The 15267-nt window shown below is 40.9% G+C and overlaps 1 protein-coding gene across 2 annotated transcripts in view; it reads right to left on the bottom strand.

Annotated features, from left to right (window-relative positions):
* The window catches only part of LOC119883289 (myosin-9-like), a 34444-nt gene extending 20396 nt beyond the window's left edge, over positions 1-14048 (bottom strand). For both annotated transcript variants that reach the window (XM_038693869.1, XM_038693878.1), the window contains exons 1-2: positions 13828-14048; positions 876-1207 (exon numbers count right to left, since the gene is read on the bottom strand). In XM_038693869.1, the coding sequence (XP_038549797.1) occupies positions 876-1202 (327 nt within the window). In that variant the 5' untranslated portion in view covers positions 1203-1207; positions 13828-14048. The remainder of the gene's footprint in view (positions 1-875; positions 1208-13827) is intronic.
* Positions 14049-15267: the final 1219 nt, after the last annotated feature.

The following is a 15267-nucleotide window of genomic DNA, read 5'->3' as shown; positions in this document are numbered from 1 at the left end:
GAGATTTTAGAAGAAGAAGAAGCCCCCCCCCCCTCTGTTGTACACCCGCTTTCCCCTGAGAGTCTAAAGACTACAGAGCCTGGAGCCACTCTAACCAACCATGGCCTGGATCTCTGGAGAGAGCGAGGGAGGGGACAACAGACTGTGTTGATATGACCGGGTCATACCAGAGTCAGAGAGCAAATCACTCCCAGCCCAGCACATGGGGATAAATAACATTACAGGGCAGTAATAGCTGTTACAAGACAATTTACATTCCATGTCCATCTCTGCAAAAGCTCGACTCTAAAGCCAATCCTTTCTTCCCCAACGCTTTCTTCACATCTCCCATGCTCCCGACTGCATTGTTCTCTGCGGCTTCCTGTTTACAAGATAACTCTACACACAGGGAGAAGGAAGCGAGCAAACAAGATGGTACTAGAGGGAATAGAGAGACAGACGTGACGAGAGTGTAGGAAAAGGATGCTTGTATACCATGACTATGGTAATACATTGCACACTCTTTTTGCAGTGATAATTTACATACAATGGGTTGTCTTAAACAATGGGGCTTAATGAGATAATTGGGAGGTTGGGCAGGAAGATAAATTGGTTTGGAAACTGGTCATGTCACATTGTTTTCTTAAAGCCAGTAGAGATTCCATAACAATTATAAAGGAAAACGCTTTAAACAAAGCCAGTGGGACCAAGTTACCATGAAAACTGTTTGGTAGACAAGCACATCAGGAAAATAGTGCCAACATTTTATTTTTAAAAATCCAACATTTTAATTGTAATTAAGACTCACACAGGACTCAAACCGGAAAAAAACCATGTTTAGACTCATGTATGGATCACTGCTTTGTTCAAGGCATTTTAAATGACATCATACTCACATATATGAGACCAGAGTAGTATCTCTCCTTTAGGTTGTGCAGCACCGAGGCCTCGTTCAGGCAGGTGAGCTCGGCCATGTCCTCCACCTTGCTGAATTTGGGTGGGTTCATCTTCTGGATGTCATCCTTGTTAACCCGGATCTTCTTCCCAGAGTCTGCCAGCTCGACCACACACTCGTCGCCGCGCTCCTCCTTCACAGAGCCGGCCTCGAAGCCCAGGCGCTCTGAGGGCACCCATACCAGCTTCTTGGTGGCCCAGTCAGCCTGTGCTAGCGGGTTGTTGACCATATTACGGTCCACGTACAGGAACTTGTCCGCGGCTGACATCGTAGCTGTTTCAGAGGGGGAGATGAAGACGATGTGGTTAGTGCTGGGAAATATGGGAAATCATTGACAGGTCAGAAACCCAGACATCGAACAAAAAATATAAACAGATTAATCCAAATGATCATTTAAATTGTTTTTTATCCATCGCTAAATTCAAATTATAAATCTCAACAGCTACACTTCTTCAATACTATCTGGCAGGAAAAAGGCAGGGTGGTTGCGTAAAAAAGGTTTCGTTTATCATCCATATCTTCACATGCAATCTCTGAGGAATGCAAAGGTCACCAGTGGATGAACGTACAACAGGAAGATGTCTGCTGAAGTTAAGCTGGGTCGACATAAAACACAACCATGTCAAACAAGGCTCTGTATTACTTCTTGGCTAACTGCTGGGAATACTTGATCAAATTTCCAGCTGCTGGACCATCTGGGTGACAGGAGAAACATTTGCCCAGGATCACTGATTTAAGTTCACCTCCAAGCAGAGGTGCCTCCATTTTGGCCTCCAGTGTGCATTTGCTGGTGGGTCACCTGTGAGGGAGCGGGTTGTCGTTCGTATGTGTTGGGGTGGGGGTGAGTTGACCGTGGTTGATCTTGGTGGAATACAGTAAACCTCTGCATGACCTTTACCAACCAAATTGTTCCAGGGACTAAAACCAAAATCAGGAAACAAAAGTCCCTTTTGTAGATTCTTGTTTGCATTCTGCTTCAGATGAACTGTAAAGATTAGAGTGTAACAAGCAGGTTTTGTTTGAGAAAATGTTTTTGTATGTGAGCACCAAAGAGTCATCATGTGTTTGTAATTTCCCGTTTCTAGCTTTCTTAAAGTAGTGATGATCTGTCAAGTGTTACTTAGTTATTCTTCTGATTTAGGATTGAAACAATTAAAGTTCAAGTTTTCCTTGTCTTGGTCACTCCCTTCTCTATAGTCAATCAACTCTATTTACGTTCTTCTCTTTTCAAGACTTTGGTATGGCGTTGGTATTCCTATCGCCAGTCCTAACATTGATACTATCAATCAACGAGTAGCAGTGGAAGTTTGTGTTTGACCAGTTAATGACTCATTGCAGTCAGGTGAGAAGAAGTCGTACAACATGAGCCACATATTTTGCAGGCTCAAGATAGAAGTTAGTTGTTAAGTAGCAATAAGCAGACTGAGGTGTTCAGGTTAATTATCAAACTAGATACAAGCGTCCCATACAATCTGCAGTGAACCAAAACAAATGGTCGACTTTAAATGCAAGCTCTGCACAAGCTGTTGTTGCTTTAATACATCTCTGAAAGCTCATCAACATCATCTTGTTGACAAGGAGTGCTGCGGTGTAACCCATATAGAAAGTGGCTAGACAACTTTTACCAGTATTCAAAGACATTGTCTTTGAGCCAACCCGCCCAACTAAAGCAAGCATAGAGAAACTCTGGGAAATTAACTGAACATGATGTCCTTTCACTGACATCGGGGCCCCAGACTTTACCATCTCAATTATCATTCCAACACAGCAGGAGCATGACAACGTTTTCCCAGCACCAACAGGGTTGTTAGCCTCTCGCAATGCAACTTCACCTCTGTGCTGGCCATATGCAAATCCGACAAAAATCACAGCAGAGGTCTGCCTCAGCACAGTCTTGTCTGAAGGCATGTCTGAAATACTACATTAACTGCAAGTGTTTCATATGTCCATAAAACTCTTTCAGACTTCATAGCTCAAACAGTCTGTCCAGAACTCCTAAATTTATTGACTTATTAACTCCCTACATACTGAGCAAGATATTTTACAGTTGAAAAATCTAACTTTCAGTGCTCTCTGATAGACAAACTATGTAATAATGACAACGTTTTCAAATGACCACAAACCTAGTTTGGCATATCTAAGCAGCAATTTATTGTTATCTGGCGTCATATTAACTTGTTGTACATATAACAGAATCTGTGAGGATCGGCTACTATATAACCCTGGTCCGATTCATCAGTCTAGCTCTACTTCTGATAGTAGTTCTTCAAAAATCACTGCAAAATACAGTCAACTTTGCGCTCTCAAAATGCAATAAAAAAAATAAAAAAAACCCAGCATTCCTCAACTGCAGTGAAAAGGGTCAAAGACGCTTGAGAATCTTTGTAAAGAAAGAAGCATAGAGGTTGCTTCGTTTAACAGTGTCATGTCCGTTCCGTGTGTTTCAGCACATTAACCCTGATCTGTGAGAAAGAAAGCAGAGGGAGAGCCATTCTCCTCATGACCCCATGTCTCCCTCCATCCTCTATCAACACTCTGTCAGGCTATGCTACAGCTGACGTCCATCACAGCTCAACCCGACTCCAAACTCATCTCATCTGTACAGACCCCATCCTGCAACAGAACGTGGGGCAAATTAGTCTAGCTATACGTCTCAGCTAGCTCCACGCTCCCACCTTTCAGTCACCCTCCTCTGCCTCTCCAGAATCCTAACACCCCTCCTCCTGTTTATCCAGTGTTTTCAGGGTCACATTCCTCCCATAGTCACTCAGGGAGAGACAGCGAGCAAAGGCATTCCACAAATTTCTGTCCTCTATACTCCCCCCTTACATCTCTCTCAGACATATTCTCTGGCTTTCCTTCCTGTGTTTTGCCCTCCACTTATTCCCATCACATCAGCAGGTCATGTGTGCCTTTAGGGGTTTTATCACTCAGGAGAGATCAGTATCACCTCACACTGACAGCACATACATAGTTATAGACCAGACCACGCTCAGTCCCTTTGTGCATGCGTCGTAGTATGTTCCCATGCTCCTTTAAAATTCACTAGACTATAACTCACTCCAATATATTTGGCTGAGTTTGCCCCGTGCAGAGTTGAATTTGAGCCATGACTCATTATAATCCCTGTAGTTTTGTTGTTTGGCAGAAACAAGAAGTGAAATTGAACAGGCTGAACCCGCCCAAAGCTCTGGTGTTGCTTTAGCGTGCCATTATAACCAAGATCCAGGGATATGTGTTGGCCACCATTTAAAAAACATCTCAAGCACTTCTAATGAACACAGAAACGCTGTGCGTTGCTGCAGTCAAATGGCAGTTAGCTCTTAAAAACAAAAGACCTACAAAGTCATTAAAATCAGTATTGTGAAAGACCATTCACAAGAGACTACAGATATTTAACGTTTCAATACAGAAACAGTCTGATCATACCTTACTAGATCGCTGCAAAATAGGCAGGGAACCACTGGTGTAGGTGAATTTCAGATGTACCCCCTTAATGGACACCAGGAGGCATATTACAAATGTGTTGATTTGAGCTCATTTTAAACAGGTAAATATTTCACTTATGTGATTAACATTAATTAATTAATTAATTAATTAATTAATTAATTAATTAATTAATTAATTAATAAGTGGACATCACGGTTTGTTTAGTAAAGTTATGACCACTTGGTGTGCCAGAAGTTTGACGTTAAGCTTTTTAGCTATTTCAACTATCCATTACTTTTAGCTAACTCTTTCAAAAATGTATCTCTCACATCTATTTTAGTCATTTATCCATTACTGTGAGCTGCAGACACATTTGGACTAGGGCTGCAACTAACAATGATTTTCATTATAAATTGATCTGCCAATCATTTTCTAGATTAATCAGAGTCTACAAAAAGTCAGAACAAGAAAAAAAAAAAAGCCCATAAAACTAAGAAAATCAGCAAAATCTCAATTTAGAAGCTGAAATCAGGGAATGTTTGGTATTTTTACATGAAAATTGACTTACATTTTAATCGAAATAGTTGCTCATTGATTTTCTAATGATCAGCTAAGCATTTCAGCTTTAATTTGGACATTATTTATAGTCAAGTCTGTTGATGTCTGCCTCAGTCCGGCTCATATGCTTGCCACAGATAACTCAATGACACACTTCAAACTATGTCTCCAGAGAGTGCCATGAGGACTAAAATTACTCCCAACAGCTATTCTAGTTTGACAAGCGCTGTTCTATATTGAAAGTGGAAAGAAGGAAGAATTTAAAAAAAAAAGTCAGACAATTTTAGACAGTTATTGTAAGACATGGACGTTGACTTTAAGATAAAACAGTGTGCATTAACAATCCCCTCAACTTGAGTTTCATGGCTCAGGTTACTACTACCGTCCTGCCAAATCCTGCATAATCCTGTGAGAATCAAGGTTTCCCCGATTCTTCGTCACTCTGCGACACTGCTTGGCTGTGACAGCATTCGCCATCTATTCAGTTGAGGCCCCTTTACAATGAGATTAGTTGGTATAGATCCTTATAAAAAGGATTACCAATTATTACCAGTATGTACAAGATAGTCATCCTGAAACCAACCCTTGGTAAAAAAAAAAAAAATAATCCTTGAACTGTATGAAACCTGCTGAGATGTCATTAAAAATTATTATATTCTAAAAAATGCCCCAAAACAGAGTTAGCAGTGTCCTGCCATAGCAACAGCCTACTTGAAAGAGGAAGCGCGACCATAAAATAAACAACACAAGGAGGGGAATGGAAGCCAGTTTTAGAAACCGGCCTCATCACAGAGACCAGAATGTGGTTACAAAGAGGAAGTAGCCAAGTCTTCAAGAAAGAGGTGGAGGAAAAACGAGAAGAGGAAGGGAAAAAGGAAAGAGATACAGAGCGTCCTTTTTAGCCCCGGTTGTCCCGTTTAGAAAGCAGGTCAACCCTGGTCTTTAAAACTGAGGCAATCCATCCATCAGTCAGACTCCCTCTCATTCCTTTCCACCTCAATGACTCTTTCAGAGTTACCGTTAAAAAAAACAAAAAAAACCCAAAAACACAGGAGACGTCAAAAACACTACCACAGCATGACCATCTACAGTCAAACCCTCCTGCCCCGGCTAAAGGGAACCTATGAACAAGCTGTGCTGTGTTGACTGCTCTGTTGGCAGGAATATCAACACAACGACAGCAAAGTCAATGACACTGTACTCCCAACAACTGCATCCCCTCAACATCCCAGCTAGCTTAAGCCAAGCCAAATCTGCGCGTCCTCAGCTGTCCTCCTTGTGCTGTTGATAACTTTTTGTACTGTCGTCAGCCTCATCTGTTTGGCTTCAACTGTTTATATTCTCATTTTGCAAAAAATACCCAACTCTCTGGTTCTAGTGTCAGTCCCTCCTGTGTCTGGACTTTCCCACTCTCATCCTCCTCACAGTCCAGTGATCTAGTGACTGGGTTCGCTCTCACGGAGGTGACAGCGGGTGCCAGGCAGCGACTGGAAAGGTAGTGAGTCAGTCAAAATTCATTCATTCAAGGCTCACACGTCGGCGCCCTCTCCACTGCCCTCCTCCTCTGAAAGTGGGAAGGGTGGGGCAAGGAGAAGAGAGGGGAGGAAAGAGGAAATGACAAACTGAGAAAACTATTTTGCCATTTGTGGAGCTTGTTGTGTGCGAGTCTTTCAAGGAGGAGGGAAGGTGGTGTTTTCCTGAGCACATGCTGAGTGGCTCTGTGGGCCGAAATGTAAATTAAGCCCTTGCTGGAAAATAACCGCACTGCATGACAGATCTACATCACTTTCCACATTACTTTTCACATTCCTGCCCCAACTAAGATCAAATTTCACTTTCAACTGTAAGCTGGCCAATGCCATCTACCATTTACAACAAGAGGCCCTTACTAGGTCTTACCAAATCTAGCAGGGGCCTTGCAGCAAAAAAGGCTGGGAACCACTGGTGTAGGTGAATTTCTGATGTACCGCCACAGCCCTGATGTACCCCCTTAATTGACACCAGCAGGCATGTTAAAAATGTGTTCATTTTAGCTAATTTTAAAAACAGGCTATTATTTCACTTTGATGTGATTAAAAGATGTCCACTTTCATACTGTTAAACATTCAAGTTACGGTTTGTTTTGTCAAGTTATGACCTCTTGGTGTGGCAGAAGTTGGACATTTAGCTTTTTAGCCATTTCAACTATCCATTACTTTTAGCTAACTATCAAAAATGTATCTCACATCTATTTTAACCATTGACCCATTACTTTTAGCTCACTGTTTAAACCTGCTAAAATTTGAATGAAGTTTACCGTCACATACTAAACATTTGCCTCGCTATGTTGGTTCTGGGGATTGAAAGGTTACCGGCTTAATGATAAGCCAAGGTAAAATTCCAGGGTAGTATTACCATTAAAATTTTTATGTGTGGGGATGATTTTGGTTTTTATAGGAGTTTTGGGGGAAAACAAAGAAAACGCTGTGAAAGCGGGCAATATTTGCATACAAAATCTTGTATGATGTGTGGACTTCAGACTGGGAGAAAATGTGATTGTCAGTCTAACTTGCTTATAGCTTGTAGACTGAACATGTAGTGTTTTTACAAGAGTAGATAACACTGACAATTTCAGTCATGTGCCTGCAGACTATTCATCCATTGCACATGATCACACATCGCATAGTTTAGTCACCCAACCAATATATTTAAATTAATTTGTTGTAAAAGGGTTTTAACAGGAGAAACGCTGCAGTCCTCTGTATTTATGCCAATTGTAGGGCTCATGGCAATTATACTATCACTATAGGGTCATTGCATATACTAAGGTATTGGCTGTTAATTTAATATTTATGCAAACAATGTTCGTAGTTCTGGAAATTCTATTTATGGTTTTCAATACCAAACTAGGTGAAAAGATTTCAGTGTGCATATCAGAACTTTTCAGTACATTTAATTAACTGAGATAATATTAATAACCGTAATTTTGATCACTCTAATCAGTGCATAACATAGCAAGTAGAAAAGATAGATAAAGCCAGATCTGCATGTCAAGAAGCATAAATATGAAATACAAAATGTTCAATTAAATGTGAAAAATAAACATTCACAATATGACTTAATTAAATGAAAGCTGTACAGCTTTGTGCAAAACATTGACCAGGAATGTGCAAATGTTTACAGTATGACTTCAGAATATTTGCAATGTGCAAGACAGGAAACCATGCATGTTAATGTATCCCATTGAGTCAGGGGTGTAGACTTTACTTCAACTAGGTCACAACAGTATTCAGGCGTTACAGCTGATTCAATATGTGAACATATTGTCTCACACCATAATTTCTGTTTTATCAAATTACCTGAGCTATTTCACCGTCTTTCCACATACCCACTGGTGTAAGATACCCCTGGTTGTCACTGTCCTAAACATTCTGTATAATGTCTGTTTTACCTATATTAACCATTTGTCCCATGGGCCTAAGAAGGGAGACCCACTGTTAAACAACAGGGGAGGACAATTACTTGGAAATAGGGTGTTCTGATTAGCACATTATTTTCAGGGTCATAGAACAGATTCCTCATTTATCAAACAGCTATCTGATTACACTATCGAGTGGACAACTGACTGGTTATTTGACAAAAGCAGATACTGCACCAGTTTGCCCTTTCACTAAAACACTCCGACAGTATTGACCTGCAGATAAACAGATAGATGGTTACGTAAGCCTGTTAGCAGAGGGTGAAAGAATGCAGAGGGGAGTAAAGATACACATTTCAGTTTGTCATCACACTTTTTTTCCCCCCTGCGGATTGCTGCGTTGGCACACTATGTATTTTATTTCAGACATACCCAGTCAAGAAAACCAGTTTTTACTACTTCACTTATGCTCCTATGTTCTCATACCGTTCATCCTATCACCAGACAACTCTGCAGTACTTACTTCACCCTGTTGGGTCATCGCGTGGCTCTTTAGCTGCATCACTTGTTATCTCTACCTAGGGCACTCCCTTTGAGACAGACAATACAACTCTCTCTCGTTGAAAAAATTATCTCATGGAAGAATGCATTCATAGGCCTGAGAGCCACATGCTAGTTTGCCAAACCTGGACATTACAATCCACCATGAGAATAAATTGTCCAATGGGACATAGAAGAGGTCAATTAAGCAGCATGTTTCAAAGTTAACAGTGAGAAAGGAAGTTGGAAGTGTCTGTGGTGAATGAGTTGCGCAATCTCCAGAGTACTAACCACTTCTTTATGCAGTCCCACACCAGGTGTGCAGCTCACACGCACACACCCAACCAGGGACAAAGTCTATTTCCTGACATGTTCAGTAATATAACTGTGCTTTACCACAATCACCACTGATCTCTTTTCTGTTTTAGGGTTATCAAGAAGTTTCTCCCAGCGTCTGAATATTTGCAGAGCTTTACTTCACAATGCATTGTGTATGTTTTGAATAATCACAAAAATGACTGTCACCTAGAATAACCCTTCAAAAATGCTTTTATACAAGGAAGTTGTTTAGGGAATTGGAAAACCAGGGGCTCTCGATTACCAAAATCATTAAACTGGCACTCCATTGATTGAGCATTACCTCATCATTTATGCCACAAAACAGAAAGCAGTATTATCTGGGCCACCTGTAATCATCGTAAAACACATGGTTCGTCTGTCAAGCTCAGAAATCTAGTCTAGTCCAAGTCAGAGCACAACCATTTCCTGGTATTGTTTGGTTCAATTGAAACCTTACAGGTGCATACTGTGTGGGGGAGGATGAGGAGAGGATGGGGCGGTGGCAAAAAAAAACACAAGCACAGGAAAAGAGTTGGGGGAGGGAAAATGAAGGAGAAAATGGACTGGGAACAGAGAGAAAGACAACGAGGAAATCTAACAAATAAAGTTAAAGGAAACAGAAAACCCACAGTAGAGCACTACTGCTGAGCCCAGTCTGTTCAACTATTCTGACCGAGGCAACTTAATTATGCTGTTCATGTCACCCATAAGAAATATGTTTGGGTAGAACAAAAATAGACGAGACATTCAAGAAAAAAAATCTGAAAAAGCTGAGCTACCATTGGAGACATATGACACAATGTCCAGACAGCACATATAGTGTGTGTGCAAGCTGAAGTCTGTTGTGTTTGATACTGTTTGCATCGCAATCTTACTGAAATAAAAGACAGTATGTCTATTTTTGAAAACCAAGGTGAATTTTACCCAGTGCTGACTGAGCAACACTATAACTACATGCTGAGAAATGGCATGACAAGCTCTGCCATGTTTAATAGAGAATTTGACTGTAATGTTCTGCCTACATTAATTAATCTCGGCTGACTGTGTAGGAAACTAGGATATGCACAACACTTTACTGACAACTACCAAACAACAACATCCCTTACTAGGCTAAAGTATTACTAGAAAACACATGTAATGTCATTAAAAAACAATTGGCCTCTTCATCAACTGTAATCAAGGCTAAGGATGCATCTACTGACATTTTTCGTTGTTGATTAGTCTTCTAAATGTCTTTATTAAAATAATCCTTGTAAAGTTAATAAAATGTCACAAATATAAAAAATATCCCCAATTTCTCCAGAACCTGGAGTCTGTGAATGTTTAGCAATTTTGTTCAATAATTAATCCATTATAAGAATAGCCAGTTACTTCTTTATTTTAACTGTTTGACTAATTGTTTCAGCTCTAGCTCAAAATACAGTAGTGTTTAAAACTTTTCAGCCTGTTTTATCATGCTTCTCTCAGCCTGACAATCTGAGTTTAACCTATGAATGCACTTAGGTCACGCGCACACGATAAAAGATTAGAAATACACTTTGTTAAAAGGAACCATCAGACTTCATACCAGAAGATTGCAGTGTGCCAAACTGTGTCACACTGCCCTCCCAATGCTGCATTCTCATTTGCAAAAAATAAATAAATAAAAAAGGAGACAAAATAGCAAGGCTGATGCAATTAAACTGCTCAGCCAGGACAACCATCCTTCGAATAAATCTAAACATCCACGAGCACATTCACTCAGACGGTATTGTTTTGAGAAGCTTGAACAGCCTCGCACATCAGCTCCCTGTACACATGTCAAGATTCCTGTGTGTTAAGTTTATCCAGCCCGCAGTACGCGTCTCTCCCCGAGCTGCAAGATTGGACATTGCTGACACACGAATGATGGAATGTAACGATCTCTGCAGGGGGCTCAATAACAGCAACGAAACTGGCAATAAGTGAGAAGAACTGGCCCCCAGAGAAGCTATTGCACAATGCATTGCCAGAACTTAATTCATGACTCAAATGCAACAACAGGATATGACATATTAGATGTCACCCAATGTGACCCTTTAAGGTAAGGTGCTGTCATTCTCAAGCAACATGAAACTATGACTGCTCTATGAAAGAGTGTAGGTGTATCATCCGGAGAAATATCACCACGCGACATGACTTCAGTAAATCAAGCGACATTTGACTAGACACACACATAAAACTGTTTTTCAGTTGTTGCAATTACTTCCGCATGAACCATCATTTGCACAATCATTTATATGCTTGAGCAAATTATTAATGAGCTAAGCTCACACTGTGGTTTAATAGCTTCTTGGCAGAAAACATCAGCAGAAAACAAGTGTGTGGTTCTGATTACTACAAGGGGTGCTGCTCTCACCCTCTGAGACCACTAACACTTCATACAATAAGAAGCAGGTTTAGGTGAAGGAACGACAGACATGGGAGGGCTTCGATGCCTGGTCTGACTTGAGGTAGACTTCATGCATAACTTTTTTTTGCAAATACTCAGCCTCACAACTTACCATACTCAAAACCAGTAGGGTGTGCAAGCATTTGAGTCAGGTTGCTTCCCAGACCGTTAAACACAATGGCGTGCCATTGAACAGAGCAATCACAACAAATTGTACTGATTGAGCACATTATTAAATCGATGCACAATGACACAGCGTAGGTAGGCGTGACGAGAATGTGACACTTTATAGATCTGATGAAAGCCTGAGCCTGTAAAAACCTCCATGTGAGATTGGCCTGTGGAATGAAAGTGTGTTGCTTTAACATGTAGCTAAATGAATGAATCGTTCATGCACTGGCTGCAAACTGAACTGACTTTTATAGGGGCTAGTGAAACATGGGAATAATATTACAATAATCAAAAGGCAATATTATTCTACCTAGAAGTTGGTGCAAGTCTTTCTGATCCATATTCTTCACTTCAAAAACCTTTGGTCTGAAACTCTTAACTAAACTCAACATTTCCTTTTTATGTTTCCACTTACCTATTATCAATCTCCTTCTCCATATGGTAATTGAAAAATTGCTGCTTTAGTCTACTCTGTCAACTTTAGTTTTAATTTACATCTGTCCATCCTGAAAGAAGGATCTCTTCTTGATGTTTCTTCCCTTTTCCCCTCCATTGGTCTGAATCAAGAGTGTAAGATTCAAAAGGTGTCCCGTTTTACAGCTTGTGAGGAACTCTGAGGCAAATTTGTGATTTGAGACTTTGGGCTATATAACTAAAACTGTCTGAACTTGCTTGATATATATCCCATAAAATAGCCACGGAAAACTTATGCTGCCTAGCTGTTCTTCATCACAGTGGTCCTGCACTGTAATTAGAAGACAAACCTGGTCATTTTCAGCTGGCATTCCTGTGTATTTCAGGAATCCTTCGGGCATAAAATCAAGCCAACTGATGCAACTAATGCCCATTTATTTCTGTGCAAGGCTTTCTCCTGTTTCAGTTATCAGATCTTCGATGGGTCCCCAGATTCTGTTCTGAGCTCATCAAAACCGTACTTTCATACTATGCACTCTGGGCTTGGAGCTACATACGAGCCAAACTTTATTTGGAAACAATGCCTTCATATGAGGCAATCAAATGCCACATCCAAAATTTGTTTTATGAAGAATTTCCAATTTCTCTCAGGTCCTATATTGTGCTATATGTAACTTTGTATGTGACTCTAATTTACTCTGCGTTGTAATTTTGGCCACGTCTCTTTTAAAAACAGAAAATGTGCCTCAAGAGACTTCATGGTTAAATACAAGTTATGTAAATAAATAAATGAATGATGCATCATTTTTATAAAATCCCATATTACAATTACAGATAAATATTGAAATTCTGAAATATCCATAACGCTCCAACAATGAGGCCCATCTACAAAAACTATGTAATGTGAACTAAATCACAGTCAACTCTATTCCTCGTTGGCCCCTCAAGGACCCCGGTATGATATCAGCAGGAGAATAAAGACAGGAAGGCAGGGAGTGCACAGACATGCGGATGACATGGTTCCGCGAGGTCGAGCTGGTCGGAGAGCACAGCGCCGTTTTTTTCCGGTCCACCGGTGAACCAGTGACGTCATGCCGCCAGCCCGACATATTAGTGGCCACACACGGCGTCTGTTCATGACCGCTACAAACCGACAAGTTCAACCCAACCACACGTTAATCACACGCTTCTCGGTGTCCCAAACAGAGCCGTTCCAGTCTGAACTCACTTTTCCTTCCTTTCCATCCCTCTCAAACTTTTCTTCACCGGCCTTTTCTGCAACTCATTCAAGCGAATCACTTCCTGTCTCTACCGTTAGGGCTTTTTAGCTTATCGCCAACTGCCACAATACCGTTACTAGACCACCTCCGTCTCGCACATAGCACACGTGTAAGATGTATTCAAGTTTTCGGAACGTGTGCTGCAAAGTAAACGAAAACTCGGTTTAAAATGTGTTACGTAGCCCCCGCTCCACCCTGCGAGGCTGCTGAAGTTGCAGCGGTGAACTTAGCAACCGTGCTTCCTGGTTCAATGCACTTGCTGGAGTGACGGGCAAGATTGAATGAGTTATTAAAAGGGTACAGAGAGAGAGAGCATGGCAAAAAGACAAGATTGGTAAAAGCTTCGAAATATTACCTGCTTTTCGGGTGCAGGACGCCTTTCAGAGGGTGGCTAACAACAACCGGGTGGTCAGTCAGCGTCGCCGAGAGTCAAACTTCTTTTCCTGTCGACAGCAGCTCCGCAGAGTTCAGGCTCAACTACAGTTCTCGCTTCCTCCCTCTCTTTCTCTAGTGCACTCACTCTTTCTGTATTTTTTTTTTTTTTTCTTCTGCCCTCCCTCCTCCACTGGCTGCTTACTGGTTCGAGTATTTTCACTCAGTAACGTTACGTAGCCAGCCGGGGTGCGGTCCAGGACGAGGCGGGTCCAGTCCGTATGTACCGCCCCTCTGGCCAATGGTATCCGTGCTTTGATAAGCCGCATACTTTGGACCAATCATGTTATCCTAAAGGCGCGCATAACTGGAGGGGTGACAGCCACTGAGCACGGCAGCATGCTCAGAAAAAACTGAACTTGAAAGGGTTGAGAGAAAGGAGGGAGAGGGTGCAGATAAAGCTGTGTTTAATGAGAAAGGTATGTGCATACTAAGGATTTTTATGACCATATAAGTACCAGTCACTCACTCTCAGGATGCACTGCATCACCCAGGGTCTCCCTCGTGTGTCAACACGGTCTAGTCTGACCACTGACTGCTTTAAAAAAAAAAAAAAAAACAAGTAGCGGCGATGGCTCCAGCTGTTTGATACAATGTCTGCGGTTAGGCTGCCAAATATCAGACATATCACTCACACAGACCTGTCTGAGTTATTCTATACTGCTACTCATATCACTTAATGTTGTGTTAACTTTCCCTCCACAGACAAAGGAGTATTCATTTGTGTGTAACATAAACAATTGGCAATATTTTAACCTTCTTGAAACTGTATGCGTTTGTCTCATATTGGAATGAAGATGATACATTCATAGGTGTATATTAATAGTACTGCACTTTATGTATCCATGCTCCTCCGCTCCATAAGGAGGTGAGCATCAGCCAATGGAGCTGATGCAGATTTTGTGTCTGGCCCAAGAACACTTGAACACACTGGCAGGGTGGATATTGGTCTATAGGGCCTTGAACCTCTCACAACTTTACTCAGTCATCATGTCACAGTAAAACATAAACAATTTAAACCTACAGGCCCGTTTCCACCTAAGGAATTTAAATATTATATGTAAACAACTTTTTATAAACAATTTATTCTGGCTTGTATTAGTTCTTAGCTGCAAGTGAAAAAATAATAATTTTGATGAAATTTTATTAAACTATCTAGATACTTTAAAAACTCATAGATGCAGTATATAATTAATTGTAATGGTAATTCAACATTCATGTGGATATGCTTGTTTGGTCGTGACCGATTATTCCATAATCCTTTACTCAATGAAACAGCAAATATTCAAACGCATATATATATTCATTCATATTTATGGCAAACATGAAATCTTTTAGAATTTCCCAATGTCACCTGTAAAAA

This window comes from Micropterus salmoides, unplaced genomic scaffold (assembly GCF_014851395.1).
Source record: "Micropterus salmoides isolate LMB-PRFRI ecotype aquatic unplaced genomic scaffold, ASM1485139v1 Ms_hic_scaffold_10, whole genome shotgun sequence".
NCBI classification, from domain to species: Eukaryota; Metazoa; Chordata; class Actinopteri; order Centrarchiformes; family Centrarchidae; genus Micropterus; species Micropterus salmoides.
Note: the sequence above shows the minus strand (reverse complement) of the source record. Positions and strands in the feature narration are given on the sequence as shown.